The 14,362-nt window shown below is 54.3% G+C and overlaps 3 protein-coding genes across 3 annotated transcripts in view; 1 reads left to right on the top strand and 2 right to left on the bottom strand.

Annotated features, from left to right (window-relative positions):
• Nucleotides 1-1,145: 1,145 nt before the first annotated feature.
• On the bottom strand, nucleotides 1,146-2,597 carry MONBRDRAFT_10298 (uncharacterized protein; the record flags this gene model as incomplete). Its single annotated transcript, XM_001747989.1, has 3 exons — nucleotides 1,146-1,370; nucleotides 1,462-1,554; nucleotides 2,058-2,597. 3 exons carry the CDS (start codon nucleotides 2,595-2,597, stop codon nucleotides 1,146-1,148), a joined length of 858 nt encoding a protein of 285 aa, XP_001748041.1.
• A 919-nt stretch (nucleotides 2,598-3,516) lies between these two features.
• On the top strand, nucleotides 3,517-5,216 carry MONBRDRAFT_10297 (uncharacterized protein; the record flags this gene model as incomplete). The annotated part of the gene is made up of 5 exons (XM_001748062.1): nucleotides 3,517-3,618; nucleotides 4,198-4,296; nucleotides 4,403-4,558; nucleotides 4,731-4,858; nucleotides 4,970-5,216. The coding sequence occupies 5 exons, from the start codon at nucleotides 3,517-3,519 to the stop codon at nucleotides 5,214-5,216; spliced, it is 732 nt and encodes a 243-aa protein (XP_001748114.1).
• A 775-nt stretch (nucleotides 5,217-5,991) lies between these two features.
• The window catches only part of MONBRDRAFT_27614 (uncharacterized protein), a gene marked incomplete at both ends in the record, with an annotated part of 8,813 nt that continues 442 nt past the window's right edge, over nucleotides 5,992-14,362 (bottom strand). The window contains 34 exons of the mRNA XM_001747988.1: nucleotides 5,992-6,452; nucleotides 6,723-6,756; nucleotides 6,976-7,028; nucleotides 7,108-7,213; nucleotides 7,333-7,440; nucleotides 7,550-7,594; nucleotides 7,677-7,838; nucleotides 8,129-8,248; nucleotides 8,523-8,612; nucleotides 8,720-8,804; nucleotides 8,910-9,005; nucleotides 9,194-9,439; nucleotides 9,611-9,763; nucleotides 9,879-10,013; nucleotides 10,144-10,229; nucleotides 10,325-10,398; nucleotides 10,526-10,600; nucleotides 10,705-10,819; nucleotides 10,902-11,021; nucleotides 11,107-11,230; nucleotides 11,376-11,569; nucleotides 11,669-11,778; nucleotides 11,889-11,923; nucleotides 12,020-12,111; nucleotides 12,296-12,375; nucleotides 12,451-12,607; nucleotides 12,764-12,847; nucleotides 13,004-13,060; nucleotides 13,157-13,278; nucleotides 13,367-13,499; nucleotides 13,607-13,716; nucleotides 13,843-13,922; nucleotides 14,014-14,114; nucleotides 14,238-14,308. Of these exons, the coding sequence (XP_001748040.1) occupies nucleotides 5,992-6,452; nucleotides 6,723-6,756; nucleotides 6,976-7,028; nucleotides 7,108-7,213; nucleotides 7,333-7,440; nucleotides 7,550-7,594; nucleotides 7,677-7,838; nucleotides 8,129-8,248; nucleotides 8,523-8,612; nucleotides 8,720-8,804; nucleotides 8,910-9,005; nucleotides 9,194-9,439; nucleotides 9,611-9,763; nucleotides 9,879-10,013; nucleotides 10,144-10,229; nucleotides 10,325-10,398; nucleotides 10,526-10,600; nucleotides 10,705-10,819; nucleotides 10,902-11,021; nucleotides 11,107-11,230; nucleotides 11,376-11,569; nucleotides 11,669-11,778; nucleotides 11,889-11,923; nucleotides 12,020-12,111; nucleotides 12,296-12,375; nucleotides 12,451-12,607; nucleotides 12,764-12,847; nucleotides 13,004-13,060; nucleotides 13,157-13,278; nucleotides 13,367-13,499; nucleotides 13,607-13,716; nucleotides 13,843-13,922; nucleotides 14,014-14,114; nucleotides 14,238-14,308 (3,914 nt within the window). The remainder of the gene's footprint in view (nucleotides 6,453-6,722; nucleotides 6,757-6,975; nucleotides 7,029-7,107; nucleotides 7,214-7,332; nucleotides 7,441-7,549; nucleotides 7,595-7,676; nucleotides 7,839-8,128; nucleotides 8,249-8,522; nucleotides 8,613-8,719; nucleotides 8,805-8,909; nucleotides 9,006-9,193; nucleotides 9,440-9,610; nucleotides 9,764-9,878; nucleotides 10,014-10,143; nucleotides 10,230-10,324; nucleotides 10,399-10,525; nucleotides 10,601-10,704; nucleotides 10,820-10,901; nucleotides 11,022-11,106; nucleotides 11,231-11,375; nucleotides 11,570-11,668; nucleotides 11,779-11,888; nucleotides 11,924-12,019; nucleotides 12,112-12,295; nucleotides 12,376-12,450; nucleotides 12,608-12,763; nucleotides 12,848-13,003; nucleotides 13,061-13,156; nucleotides 13,279-13,366; nucleotides 13,500-13,606; nucleotides 13,717-13,842; nucleotides 13,923-14,013; nucleotides 14,115-14,237; nucleotides 14,309-14,362) is intronic.

Raw genomic sequence — 14,362 nt, 5'->3', positions numbered from 1 at the left:
GCCATATGCTCTTTTCTCAGCCGAACCCTAGGTCGACTGGCAAGGAAGCAGACTTGCGTGGCTTGGCGGCAACTAGACTGTCACCATGATCTTGTGCCAATCACTCAAAGTTGCTTGTGTGAGGTCATCAGCTGTCATGCAAGAAAAATTGTATTGGGGATGAGAAGTGAGAATAGGATCAACGCATGTGCGGATCGATTGCCCCAAGCATCTGTGTCCCCCTTGCCTGCCCATTCTCCCCTGCCCGCTTTGCCGTTTTGTTTTACCGCACGATAAGCGTAGCGGTGATCATGTGTCACAGCACAGCTTGATCCGCAAGAGCCCGAATGGGTTGGTCGATGGACGAACGCAGACGACCAGATAAGCGAGCCGCACAAAAACCAACGCCCTTTACCTCATCGACGATATAAAGCGCTGTCCGACCGGATCCCGAAGCGCAACTGCGGCGGCACTGCCCCCGCCTCGCCCCCACCCCGGCTCATCGGCGACAAACCGCCACTCAGTCCGCCGATGGCGTCCTTGCGATCGATATCCTCACTGCTTTCATCGGCTGAAAGCAAGTGCGATAAAGTCTATCTTTTATGCAACAACTTGAACTTGATTCCTGTGGCGCACCACATAAACTCAGCAACACGCTTCAATTACGTCATCTTGTCACCTTGTGACATAAAACTTGACTTGGATGTCAACAAAAGTGTTTGCTTGTGTGTATGCTCGTGTGCCCGTGTGTCTGCCTGTGTGTACTTGTGTGTACTTGTGTATGCCTGTGTGTGCCTGCGTGTGCCTGTGCCTGTGCCTGTGTGTGCCTGTGTGTGCCTGTGTGTGCCTGTGTGTGCCTGTGTGTGCCTGTGTCTGTGTCTGTCTGTGAGGCTGGCTGTGTCTGTGTACCTGTGTCCTGGCGTGTGCCTGTGCCTGTGAATGAGTCTAGTGTCTGTGTCTGTGCCTGTGGCTGTGTCTGTAGCGTGTCTGTGCCTAAACCCAACGCTTTTGTCCACGAACCACATCCTTCGACGGGGTTCATGACCAGGCAAACAACTTAGCGTCCACTTTGCGGGACGGGTCAATTGCAGCGTAGAGGCGAATAGAGACTTGATTATATGGGAGCAGAACGTTTGAGGGAGAGTGAAGCTAGGGGGCGTCATGGGCTATGAAGCTGAGCCCGGGCTGTGTCGTGCGCTGAAACGAGCGGCAAGCTGGGCAAACCGGGCCTGCTCCTCCTCCAGATCCTCGAGCACTACCGTGGCGTTTGGACAGGCGTGAGTGCAAGCGCAATCAGCTCGATCGTAGGTTGAAACCAGGAGCCAGGCGGGCCACGCACAATGCTCGGTCCAATTTGCCATTGCAAGATCTTTCGTATCCGACATCCATTCCTGCGGTCAGTTCACTAGTGAAGACTCAAGCTGACCGCGGGACAGCCCCAAGCGGCCCGGCCAGTAATGTGGGCCACCACCTTTGGCGTACCCTTGGACCGTCGGCTTTGGCAAAGTTGGCAAATAGCTGATCGGCTGACATGTGCGTCGCCAGGCCGAGCTGCAATGCTTCTGCGGCTGTCAGCTATAAGAGGGCATGAGTACCCAAAAAAAAAAAAAAAAAAAAAAAAAAAAAAAACCAGGGATCTGGTCAAGGCAGCATCACATATGACTCCACACAAGTGAAAGTGCAAATGCAGAGTTGGGTCAGACCTTAGGACTGGCTCCCATCACTTGCAGGACTTGCCCGGGGGGCAGAAGGCGTCTGAGGCGAGCGGCGCCGCCCCAACCTGGATGGGCGTATTTGGAATGAGGATCACAAACTTTGCACGGCACCTGGCTGATCTGCTGCCTGTTGGCTCGCGCAGAAGGGTGGACGCTGCCTCTGACCTGGAGCCAAGCCATGACGAGCATGAATAAATTGTACGGTGGCATCGGTGTGCATCACACGCAGATCTCCCACCTAAACCAATGCCCATCAGAATCCAGCAGTAGGCGTCAGTAATGCGCAAGGGGAGTCGAGAAGCTGGTGCATGTCTCTCCCATCATGCGGACAGCACGTCAAGCTCGAGTCTCATCGGATCTTACGCTAAAGAGCTCGCCGCCGCCCCCAATCGCTGGGCCTTCAGCTAATGTGATGATGGGAACGGGAAGAAGCTGCAAGAGAGTTGTAACGGCTTGCATGTAGTCGCACATGAGGGCAGCGTCGCTGGCCGAGCAGTTGCGTAAGAGTTGAAGGTGCGACCCGGAGCAAAACGCTGCCGTGTCACCCCGCAATACCAAGCCCTGGCAAGGCACAGTGGCGGGCTCGGCCAGCATCAGTACATGCTGCCCCATTTGATCGAGCATGGCGCCACTCATGGCGTTGCGGCGAGCTGGAGAGTCCAGGACGAGCTCGAGCACGCCTGGACAATGCGGCCGCTCATGCAGGCGCACGTGGCCTTCAGCTCCCAGTTCACCCAGCTGCCGCCCAATAGCACGAATCTCTGACCCCAATCCCACCAAAGCAGCCCGAACATCTCGAGGCCGTACTCGTCGCCCCAAGGCCTCAACCTCAACCCTCGCTGCGGCCACCAGCCGCCGCCCCAATCCGCCGCCACCCCTCCCAACTCCTGCTGCCGCCGCCATTGTCGCATCCAAATTTTTGAAAAAAATTCTCTCAAACTCTCCATGACCCCATGTGGTAGTTTTACTTTCTCTCTCTCTCTCTCTCTCTCTTTCGCCTCTCTCTCTCTCTCTCTCTCTCTCTCTCTCTCTCTCTCTCTCTCTCTCTCTCTCTCTCTCTCTCTCTCTCTCTCTCTCTCTCTTTCGCCTCTCTCTCTCTCTCTCTCTCTCTCTCTCTCTCTCTCTCAGTCTCTCAAACTCTAACTCTTTGTTCCATTTTTGGATCAGGTCTGTCTCTGCGCTCTCTCTCTCTCTCGCTCTCTCTCAAACACAAACACACACACACTCTCTCTCTCAGACTCTCTCAAACCCTCTCACTCAAACTTTCTCTCTTTCTCTCTCTCTCTCTCTCTCTCTCTCTCTCTCTCTCTCTCTCTCTCTCTCTCTCTCTCAAGCGGCAGTTGGACGGCCGCATGGCCTTTGAGCTGGATGTACTTTGGTTGGCACTAGAGTATCACAGCAGGGGAGGGCGGGACGGAACTGTTGCTGGGCATTGACTAGGGTGTTTATCCTTGGTGTCAAGCGCCTTTTTATGGCTGCGACGCATCGTGCAGCGCCTCGATCAAGATGAATCTGTGGCTCTCGGCCGCTCTGGTTGGGTTGTGCTGCTCATCCAACTACCTTCGCGTTGACCCTGAGCAGTCAACCGTCGTCTCCTCGCGAGATGATCCTTTTGAGCGGTGCGTAACGACATGCCCAACCGACCGGGGCCGCCACTTCGTGCCGTGTGCGACATCAGCTCATGTGCTAGTGTCGTGGCCCGGCTTGGGTTGGCATTAGAGTACACGAGCTTCTCGCCGATGAAGACATGCCCTTATCTGTACGTGCTTGGCCCCGCCTACCGTACACAGCACCTTGTCTCACAGCACAACCTTGAGAACTGATGGTGGTATGGTCGTTCCCGTACCCTTCGCGGCACGGACAGGAACAAACCGACTTGGCATTTCTGCTGATGATGAAAGAGAGTGAAAACCTGCGGCACCAGGTACATTTGCCACCTTTGACGCATCCCCTCTGTGCCTCCTCCGTGCTCATGCTCTCTGATCCCTGCCCCCCAGCTCTTGGGCTCTGAGCTACGCACGCGCGTGGTGCAACGAGGTATGGAGCTGCTTCTGCCTCTCAGTTGGCACGCGCCCTCGCTCCCTCTGCCACCTTCGCATCAGCTGATACATTGTCCGTGTGGCCTGTTGGGTGGCTTTGTCGGCATTTCTGCAGCTCAAGCTGAAGAAAATGACTGCCCGGGATGCGCTCAGAATGAATCGCCAGCAGACCAGCTCTGCCGGCCGTTTCGCTCACATAGCAGGTTCGTCGGTCTCATGCGCCCTTTGACTCAGCTGCAAACACACTGCATGTTGACATTGTCCGCGCTCATCGCTTCTTGCCCGCCCCAGCGTGGACCACCTTGAGGGCGTACGCGCCCGTGCAGCTCTGCCCCAAATTGTTGAAGCCGACGTAAGACGCCAAGCTGACTTGCCATCCAGTCGGAATGTCCCCCATCCACCAAGAGGCCTCTGTTTAACCACTATCCTTGTGTTGCTGTCTTTATGCTCGTGAATCTTCATAGGCTTACACAGATTTGACCCTGGCAGAAGCTGACATGATACTGCAGAAGCACAATCGCCTCTCCCGCGAGCTGATGCGCCTACGCTCGAATAGCATTGAGGTGCGTCTCCTTCACTGTATTATGCCACGTGTACACGACCACAATACCACTGTGACCAGAGCAGCTATGATGATTGACAATGCCATGACCGGGGGCTGTGCATTAGATCAAGTTTTCAGCCGACGACTATGTCTCTGCAGCCATCCTCTACCGATTCAAGGGCAATACTACTTTGGCCATTGAGTGTTATCGCCATGCCCTCGCCATTAATGCCAAGCATGAACAGGCCTTGCTGCAGCTGGGATACTGCATGTTGCGTGCGGTACGAACCCCGGTCCAAGCGCATTCAGGTCTACTTTTCTAGGCTCTGAGGGCTCGTCTCACCTTGATATCTACCTCTGCTGGGATTGCTCGCACAGAACTACGCTGTGGACGCTGAATATCTCTTACGCCGAAGCCTCAAGTTTGCCTCGACCACCTCTGTCCAATCACAGGCACACTTTGCGCTTGGCGAGACACTGCAGGTTCAAAAGCGTCTGCTCGAAGCCATCACCGAATACGAGACAGCCATCGCCCTCACCCCACAGCATGGTTCTGCTCAACTGCGCCTGAAGGCCGCACGGTTCGTGTCCGCTTGACCGAACTGTCGATGTCTGAGGGTTTTTAGCCACCAATGCAGCCACCATTGATCAAGCTCACGACTCCTCCTATCCCTGCTGTCTCGTCCTCACAGGGCTTTGCTGCGTGAGCTGGACAGCCAGAAAAATGCATCCTCCACCTGGGCCCTCATTGGATTCTGCGTAGCATTCACCCTGCTGGCGGTGTATTTCGGGGTTGCCATGCCTGAACAGAATGAAGCTCGAGTTAAGGAGCTTTATCGCCCCTTTCCCCAAGCCAGCACCCGTTCTGCACCGGGCACAAGGCCCATGACCACAGGCGCCCAGTTACGCCAGCGCCCGGGGCCCCCGCACCGCAAATGACATGGCGATGCCTGTCGGACTTGTTGATTCGAAAAATAGATGCCGAAACACTTGCAACGAAAAACCCGAAAAGCATGACGCAGTACGCTGTGGCCGTAGCGAGTACCCGCCTCCCCCAACAACACGCGTTTTCGGCGGCTTGGCGATGAACTCAGTAACTCATTTCATCAATCAATCTGCGCCACACCTTGGGACTGCTGAGGATGGAGAAAAATTTTTTAATTATTGTAAAACAAAAACAAGTCGTCGCGCCATCAAGCAGAACACCGTTGGCTTGACTTAACATCCCGCGCCGAATGACGGAGAAATGCGACTTTCGCTGTTTGACACGAGCAATAGCGCTGACATTGACCGAACCATTTTTTTATCATGCCGCGTGGGCATCGAGTGCAGTCGCTGAAATATACGTCGTCTCAAATATAAATTCTTCAGAAATTCCGAAAAAATAAAGAACAATCAATTTCGTTCACGCTGGAGGCTGGAGACTGGGACAACACAGGCATGTCAGATAACGACTCGGCTCGGCCGACAACAAGTGTTTTTTGCATTCTCTCTCTCTTTGCCTGTGAGCCGCTACACGTACGAGCTGCCCGTCACTGAAGAAAGGCTAAAAAAAGACAAGCAAGCCAAAGTGTCCGAGGGAGAACAAGAAATACAGACAGAGAAACAATAAAAAATGAAAAATGAGTGCAGCACGGCAAGAAATGAGGTGCCTGGGATGGGCAGATTTCGCGCGCAGAATAAGCGGATGGGGTACAGCTGCAGGCCACCTGACTTACGGGATATCGCGGCGGCGAAGGATGGAGGCCGAAGACAGAGACATGGATGGCACAGGCGAAACTGAGCGCCTCTCTGGTCGAGTGGAGGCCAAGGTGCCTTCAAGCGACATTGCACTTGTGCGGGCACTTAGTGCAAAGCGGGGCGCCTCGCCTGGATCACTCATTGATCGACGTCGACGACCGGGTTGCTGGTTATTGGCTTCCGGTGGTGCCGACGGGCCAGCTGCCATCATTTTGCCGACCACGTATTGCTCCCATTTACGCAAGATGGGGGGATTGAAACTGGCTACCGTCGTTTCCCGCTTGGCCAGGGGATAGCCGGCCACCTCTTGAAAGGCGAGTTGAATGGCCTCGGCCCAATCTTCTTCTTCGGAGATATCTGTCATCTCTTGCTCCTCTGCTGTGCCAAAGATTTCCTGTGTGTTCTGCTGTGCTTCATCAGCGATCTCACTCAGGCCTACAAGTGTAGCAACATGTTTCAAGGTCAAGGGCCGCTCACCAGCTTGCATCATGCTGGGAGCGTCAAAAGTTGGCTAGACAGGTTTCGTACGATGGGCGGGCTCGGCCGTTTCTGCGACTGTTGAGAGTTGACGAGTCGACGATGATACCCTACGAATACGAGCTGCGCATGCGGATCAAGCCACAGCATCGCACATTCGGCGTAAGTTGAAAGCGCATAAAGTTTGGGGACAAGTGATTCATTCGAGAATTGCAGATCGTAACCCACCGCTGCCAGGACGACTTGAGGTTTGTTGCCCAGCCTACATCGAAAGGAAAAATAAAGGCACAGGAAAAGCAAAGACAAACAAACAAACAAGCAAGCAAACAAACAAACACAAATTAAGACCGGCAGGGAAGGGAACAAAAGATTGTCGAGTGCACTAGCAAACTCAAATGCGGCACAAAGTAATGTCACGCCGGTCCACACGGCAACAAGCACAGTGACAGCTGCTGCTAGAGTGGCATTGAAGCGATCTGACCTCGATGCGGAAGAGAGAGTGTGGTACGCTGCTGTGCTCAGCATCCTCCACAACTAAAACAGCCCAGCGCGGATGAGGATAGCTCAGAAATCGCGTCCCGTATCTGTGATGTGATGCCATGGTGGTGCCTACCAAGAAACTCAGGGAGACTCGAAACAATGGCGGCCATGTCAAAGAAGGACTGCAAATCGCGGCGCAACCCCAAGTTGATGGGAAGCAAGGCCAGTCGCTTGCGCATCTAATTGTAAAAACACACAGACACTGGGTGTTGAGCACTGCCCGGCCCGTATCGGTGCTCATTCTCTCGTACACATGAAGGCTCGGGCGACAACAAACAAGCGAAAATCGTCAGCTTACGTGCAAAAACACCCCAACATCTTGGAAAAGCTCTGGTTCGAGTTCGCGCAGCTCATACATCTGATCTAGGCTCTTACGGCTGTTGATGATGTTCGTAACATTTTGCAGCTAGCAAGTACCAAGTCGGCAATGCGTCGAGTTAGTCATCGTAAATGTGGCGCAATGCAAAAGAGCTGGGAGAAGATGCCACAAAAGATTTTCTCAAACACGCCGATACCTGAAGCTTGATTTCGCTGTACGGGTCCTTGGCATTCGGATCCACCTAGAAAGAGCGCCGGTACGCATGCTTAGTGTCAAAAGGCGGGAGCAGAGCCACGCACGGCACTGTTGCGGAGCCTACGTACATTGTCAAAAAGCGGCGCGGCGCGCTCCACAGACACCGCGACCGGGTCTTGTGGCGCTTGGAATAGAGTGTGGACATCAAGCGGGATGGCCACGCAAATGTTGCTGTTGCTCAATCTAGCAGTGTGCAGAAACATCTGATAAGTGGTGACGCAAATGGCAATCTGGTCAAAGGGCGTCGGGAGGCAGCACGGCTGCAAAGCATACCGATGATGTACGTTTGTTTGGTGACCCCAGCCTGCGGCGTGAAGTGCAGCGCGCCCCGAAGCAGATCGCACCAAAAGGCTGAGTGCATAAACACACGTGCCGCGAAGGCTCATAATCTACGTTTCCAGCATTGCCAAACAATCAGATTGGCATGTACTTCTTTCTTTCCTTGCGGCGTCTTGCATTTTCCAAGAATGACTATCTTTTCTATGAGAGAGCTGGTTCAAGCGCCCAATCATGAACGTACTGCGGTGGTTGTTGCCAGTTGACACATGCTGGCAATCAGCTTGCTGGAAACGCGCGAGTCTTGCTTGTTGCCCGCGATGTGGCAAAGCGACCAGATGACGCTTTGCAGCCGATGCAAGTCCTAGCGATGCCAACCAAACCGGTCATGTCGACCCGAAACACAAGTCAGAGACAGAGACAGAGACAGAGACAGAAACAGAGACAAAGACAGAGACAGAGACAGTGACAGTGACAGAGACAGAGACCAGACCGAGACGGAGACGGAGACCGAGACGGAGACGGAGACTGAGATCAAGACCGAGGGACAAGACACAAGACACAAGACACAGGCACAAAACACATGTACCACAACCGCAAAAGCACAAGAGTGCATCACAGCCTTGTTTGCAGCGTACCGCCTGATTGTCTAGTGACTCTCGACTCAGTCGAAAGTATTCGTTACATAAATGCGTTACAACGCCGTGCTCATGTAGATACTCCATGCCCTGCCAAGTCCCGGTGAACATTTGGGAGTCGGTGTGAAGGGGAAGAGATGAGGTGACGCGGCACCCGAGTGTGGTGCTGTTCGAGAAATGCAACCAAACACACGTACCGAATCATGTGCGGCAAGCTGGCCGTATAGATGGGTGGGCACGTACACTTTACCCATGCGCCCGCCGTCATCTGTAGCCAGCGTCCTGGAAAGCCGCCGAGCACCAGTGAGCTACGCTTCCAAGACTGAATCCGCTTCCTTGTTTGTGGTGGCTACTGCAACGGCACGACAAGAACGGCGAAGGACATACGTCTTGACGCGAAACAATTTGCCTGGATCGGCATACAAGTCGCGATTCAGCGCCTCTTCGACCTTGTGCACATATCGCAAGCAGCGCGAGCTTGCCCTACATCAGCGATCATGTACGTTGATGAACGCAGGCAAGTCCAGGTGGTGCAGAATGCTCTCGCCATATCGCCCGTGAGCAATGGCAGATGGCCAACCCCACTTTCACCTGACATGCACATGCTCCTTCGCCTGCCCCTCAGCTTCTTCGACCCGCCGGGCTTTTGCCTGAGGCTCCAGCAAACGTACCAACGTGAGAGCTGTTGCTCGACAATCTTGGGATGCTCAGCCAAAAACTGGCGGAAGCATTCACGAGCCCCAAACAAGCGCAACTCCAAGCGCGAGATGAGCATTTGAAGGTCCTTGATCTCGCGCGGATCCGTTAGGCTTTGAGACCGCTTTAGCATAACCTCATGCTGCTTGAGGGCAAGCGCACAAAAGTCCTCTGTCGAACACAGAGACAAAAGAGTGTTGACGGCGCCCGTTCGCGCTTTCCTGCAAAAGCAAATGCCAAGTAGGTCTGACGTGAGTCAAGCCACAGGACGTCGGTGTGTTCTGCTTCAAGTGCTTCAAGCCAAAACAAAGGACAAGCTCGCTTCTCTCTGAACCAGAGGCGGGGGCTTTCGGCATGCATGCAAATGAGTAGGGCACAGCGAATCCTCTGACCCAGGTCTCGATTCCAGGATGGTATGCACGACGAGCTCAACGATCCACTTGTTAAATTCGATGACATCGTCGGCTCGCGTCGGCACTGCCAAAACATCTAGCTTGGCCAACACCTTGATTTGCAAATTCTCCGAGCCATTGCGTAGAGCAAATCTATTTCCCAGCAGCCATCGAGCCTTGTCAACAAAAGAATGGTGGCCCGGAACATGCTCATCTACCGCAAGGCTGGGGAGCATGGTGCGAAAGAAGTCGGGCCAGCGGAACAAACTTGTAGAGTCCGCGGACGGCTTTGGAGCGCTGGGGATTGCACGAATCAATGATCAGCTCGCCCAAATCACGACGTTCCTTGTACAGGCACTTATGAAGGCGTGTGGTGATGTGCTCTTGCAAAAGCGCTTGGCCACTGAAACATTGTTGATGGTTTTTTTTTAATAAAAAAGAAGAAAAAAAAAAAGAAATAAAGAAAAAGGAAACAGGTGTGAGTGGGTGCAGGGTTAAGAGCTGAAACACATTGATACCGCACACACACACACCTTTGGGTTGAGTACATGCAGGCAATGAGGCGAAAATAGTCGCGCGTTAACGTCGAGCTGACAGCCTGGACCGAGAACACGGATTTCTAACAACAATCAAGCATGTTAGTAAAACGCCGAGGATATAAGAGTTGCAGGCTTGATTCGCATGAGAGTAGTCGCGTTTTGAAGAGCCACATACATCGGGGGAAATGTCGCTGAGGGCAGCCAAAAGGGTTTTGAAGAAGTCGGATTGCCGGATGCAGTCACAGCCGTCTACACGCGCAGTAAGTCATCACGTTTTGAGCCTGGCCACCACTTGCACCATGGTGTATGCGCGCGCGTGTTTTGGGGCGGAGGCAGGTTCAGAAGGGCTGGGCAAGGCATGACTTGACGAGCCAACCTTGGTACTTGACGAGGTTGGAGAGGAGAATCGTGCCGGCGCGGGTGTAAATGCTCATCTGGTGCTCCTCAAAGGCTGCAACGAGACGACCAGTGAGGAATGAGGCCGCCGAAAGCAAGGCACCAAGGAGTGATCTTGCGTTGAAGCCGGGATCCAGAGCTGGCATCACACAAACTGACGATGGGTCCGAAAAGGAGAGTCGGTGTGGAAGTAGGAAAGGATGCGGCGAACAAAACGGGGAAAAGGGAGAGCTTCGCTCGCGCCTTTGGGGTACAAAAATGCCGAATCGCACACCTGCTCAAAATGCAAAAGGGGGTGAGCGCGGGAAGTGGACAACAGAGGCATCGGCAATAAGGGGAAAGCATGGCGACTGCACCTCGAGAATGTGCGGCCAGCTCCAACTCAGCATGTCTTTGCTTTCCATGACTTTGGTGTCACGCAGCGCCTGCATGAAGGCGGCCTCACTCAATTCCCACTTGAGCTTGTTCATGTAATTCTACCGATATGCGACAACGGTGTGGTCATGGGGCAGGAGTGAATGATAGAACTTGAATCACAAGGGGCAGCGGAGTTGGACGTACGGGTCGCTGTAAATAAAAGGTGTCCTCCACTTCATCAATGTGGCGGGTGGCTTCGGCCATGTCAATGGGCAGCGGCTCTTGCTGATAAATGGTCAGCATCTGTCGGCGGTAGCGGTCCATGTTCCTGTAGACGAGGTACAGCCGATACTTGGCCGTGAGTGCCAGAAGAGCAAACCGAGCATGGCCCCATTCAAGGGAGAACGGCGTTGATTCTCACAACAGCCACGGAACGACAACTGCGTTCTGTATAAAGTCATCACCCAACGAACCAGCTGGCTTCGTCGACACGCATTTTCTGCTTCTCGCATGCGTTGGGAGAGCTGCTCAGGCTCATCAAGAAGGGTAAGGCTTGAAGGCTGAGGGCTAGCTCGTTGGGCAAGAGACGGCTCGTCAGCTCCAGCAAATCAGCCAACAAGACGTTGGCTCGCACTCGAATACAAGCGTCTTCCATGGTGACAATGACCTGCAAACAGCATGCGATTGCCGATGTGACTAAACTGGCAGAGTAGCGTGCGAAAGCTTTGGGCGCCTTTAAGCAGAGGCGTGTGCGTGGATAACGCACATGAAGCAGGGTGTCAGCCAATCCAGCTTGGCGCAGGGCAGCCACCACGGCGGCGCGGTAGACGTTTAATAGGTCAATGCGGCGATCCCGGCGGCGAACACCCGACTTGACTGTGGGAGAGTATGCAGCAGGATAAGAAAAGAACATGTGCTCACTCACGGTTGAGTACGGCCAGCATTCTGCTGTCGGGGTGGGCAGGGGAAGTCGAAAGCAAACGGACCTTCAGCCAAGAGATCACTGGCGTAGGGCGGGATCCTTTGACGAGATGTGTGAGTTTCAGGCGTTGTGAGGCATGTGGTGAGACGAGGCGATTGGTCAAACATCAAGAGCAGGGGACAAATTGGTGCGTACCGGTACTCTGTGGCTTTTTGAAAGTTTTCGCTCCAAGTGGGCAGCGGCAAAAGCAACAAGTGAAAGAAGAATGCCAACAGCGAGCTGCAAGTCTGCAGCATGAAGCAGATTCAGCAGAATCAGTATAGCATGCTCCGACATCCAGCGGGTAGGACGAGCATGCAGACACAGATGGACACAGCGCACTCAACCAAGCCCCCCCAGAGAGCCGGGAACATGTGAATCTCAGAGTCTCAGATTATGTGTGGAAACACGATCGGTGCCGACGCCACAAACCGATGAGTCCATGGATGGTGAGTGCAGGACGCGGACGAGGGATGTCAGGCCATGCGCCGCATTGGTCAAATAGACAATGCCTACACATGTCAGAGCGAACCACTCGGAGTGAGAGTCTAAAGGCTCGTGGTTCAGCCGGCCATGCGTTTGCTCACCAGCCCAAGAGCGAAGAAGGTGAAGGACGGAAAAGCGGCTAGCAGCAAGGCGGTTGTTGCGATCTTGAGCTTCGGTGACATTTGTTTGCAGCGAGCTTTCCGAGGAGGCGGGCGCAAGGGCACTGATGTGCACGAAATGAGGATCCAAATACGGGCTCTATAAATAGCAACGCGGTGAGACATATCGGCGCAGCGCACCAAGGGCCGAGTACGCGAGAGCTTGGCACGCAAGAGCTCGTGGCCGAAAAAATGGCAACAGTCAAGCAGGGGTTGGCTGGAGCGCCGGCAAGGGCGAGATCAGCCGGGATCGCACCAGCAGAGAGGCAAATATGTTGTGGGCTGCAACACAGTTGTGCGGTGCCCGATTGGCCGTGTAGACCAGCGTTTGCACAATGGCCTAGCCTCAGTGGGTCAGGCAGGTCAGGCGGGTCAGGCGGGTCAGGGACAAAAGGGTGCAGAGTAAGCAGCTGCGGCGGCAACAAATTGGCCCATGCTTGGTGCGATGCTTGTGGTCGGGGGTGCGGGTGCCAAGACGGAGGGTTAGGTGGCGCACCAGATTGCGAGCATTGTGCGCATTGTTGTGGCAGTCCAGGGCCGCGGCAACAAGAACCTAATACATGAGTGAGGGAAACGGGATCAGATTTGCACCGGCATTGTGGATGAGCAACAATTCGAAAAGAGTTGCGTTGGTGGTGGAGGTGCAAACCTGAAAGCCATCGACTTCGGCCAAGAGCCGAGGGTTGCGCAGCGCCAATTCGCAGAGGAATTCAATGGCAGCCAATTGTAGGTTGTCATTGTAATCGGCAGCCAGTGCCGCTACCGTGGCCGCTATTCAAAGAGAGCCAAGGGAAGTAAGATGCGAGCGCAGGTGGGGTCGACGATGTCTCGGTTGGGAACCTGGCAGTGTTGGTCTCACCAATGGCCCGCGGAATGTTTTCCGGCTTGGTGAGGCGGAGGAGCTGTCGAGCCAGCTTTAAAAAATCAGAGGCAACGGGGAAAGAAAATGGCACAATTAGCGATTTGGCGGAAACACAGAGGGGTGGGGCGGTCTGCGCCATCGTTTCAGGGCAAAATTTTGCACCAGGCAGACACATGCAGTGTCTGCGTGGGATTACTAGTGGGACGCAACGGATGAAAGAGATGCCTGCGAGCGTACCGCCAGGGCTTGGTGTCGTTCGCCCTCAAACATGCGCTGGGCCGAACGTTCAAGGGCAATGCAAGTAAAAATATCAAAGCCGCGTCGAATCGCCTCAAGCGCCAACTCATCTGGTGACATGGCACACATGAACGTGATCGCAATGCATGAATGGTGTCATGCGACACAGGGCGTGTAAACCGAGTTGCAGCGGTGATCGAGTGAACAGGACAAAAAAAAAATTCCCTTGCACGAACCGGTGGCTACGACATGGCGGACGGCTCGAAGGGTTGCTGCGCGCAGTTGGACATTGTCGGTGCCCATGAGGAGGCGTAACCTGACATGGGGTTTGGGAATGTGAGCCATGATCGTTGGACGGGTCCACGGGCAAATGCATGGGTTGAGCTGAGGGACGAGAAGGCACGCACTGCTTGAGGAGGGCCGAGCTTTTGCTCTGGAGAAGGTTGGCCAAAGCAGGGTCCTTGCGTTGTTTGGCAAGTTTGTCGCAGAGGAAGTTGAGGTAATGAACCTGCGAGAGGAAACGGTCAATCCAAACGTGAAATCCGACGACAGATTGGCAAAAGCCATCACGGTAATGATCTTCAAGCCGAAGGCGACCGGGAGACAAGCGAGTGCCGTGGGCATCAGATACCTTTTCGATGTCCTTGATGGAGTCACCATGCAGGGCCAGAATAATTGTTTTCAGGTTGTCTGCCGGTTTGCCTGGGGGGGGGGGGGGGGGGGGGGTTTCCTGGGTTTTCCAAGCCCCGGGGGAAC

Source organism: Monosiga brevicollis, genomic scaffold (genome assembly GCF_000002865.3).
Source record: "Monosiga brevicollis MX1 MONBRscaffold_20 genomic scaffold, whole genome shotgun sequence".
NCBI classification, from domain to species: domain Eukaryota; class Choanoflagellata; order Craspedida; family Salpingoecidae; genus Monosiga; species Monosiga brevicollis.
This window is presented reverse-complemented; position numbering and strand designations above follow the sequence as displayed.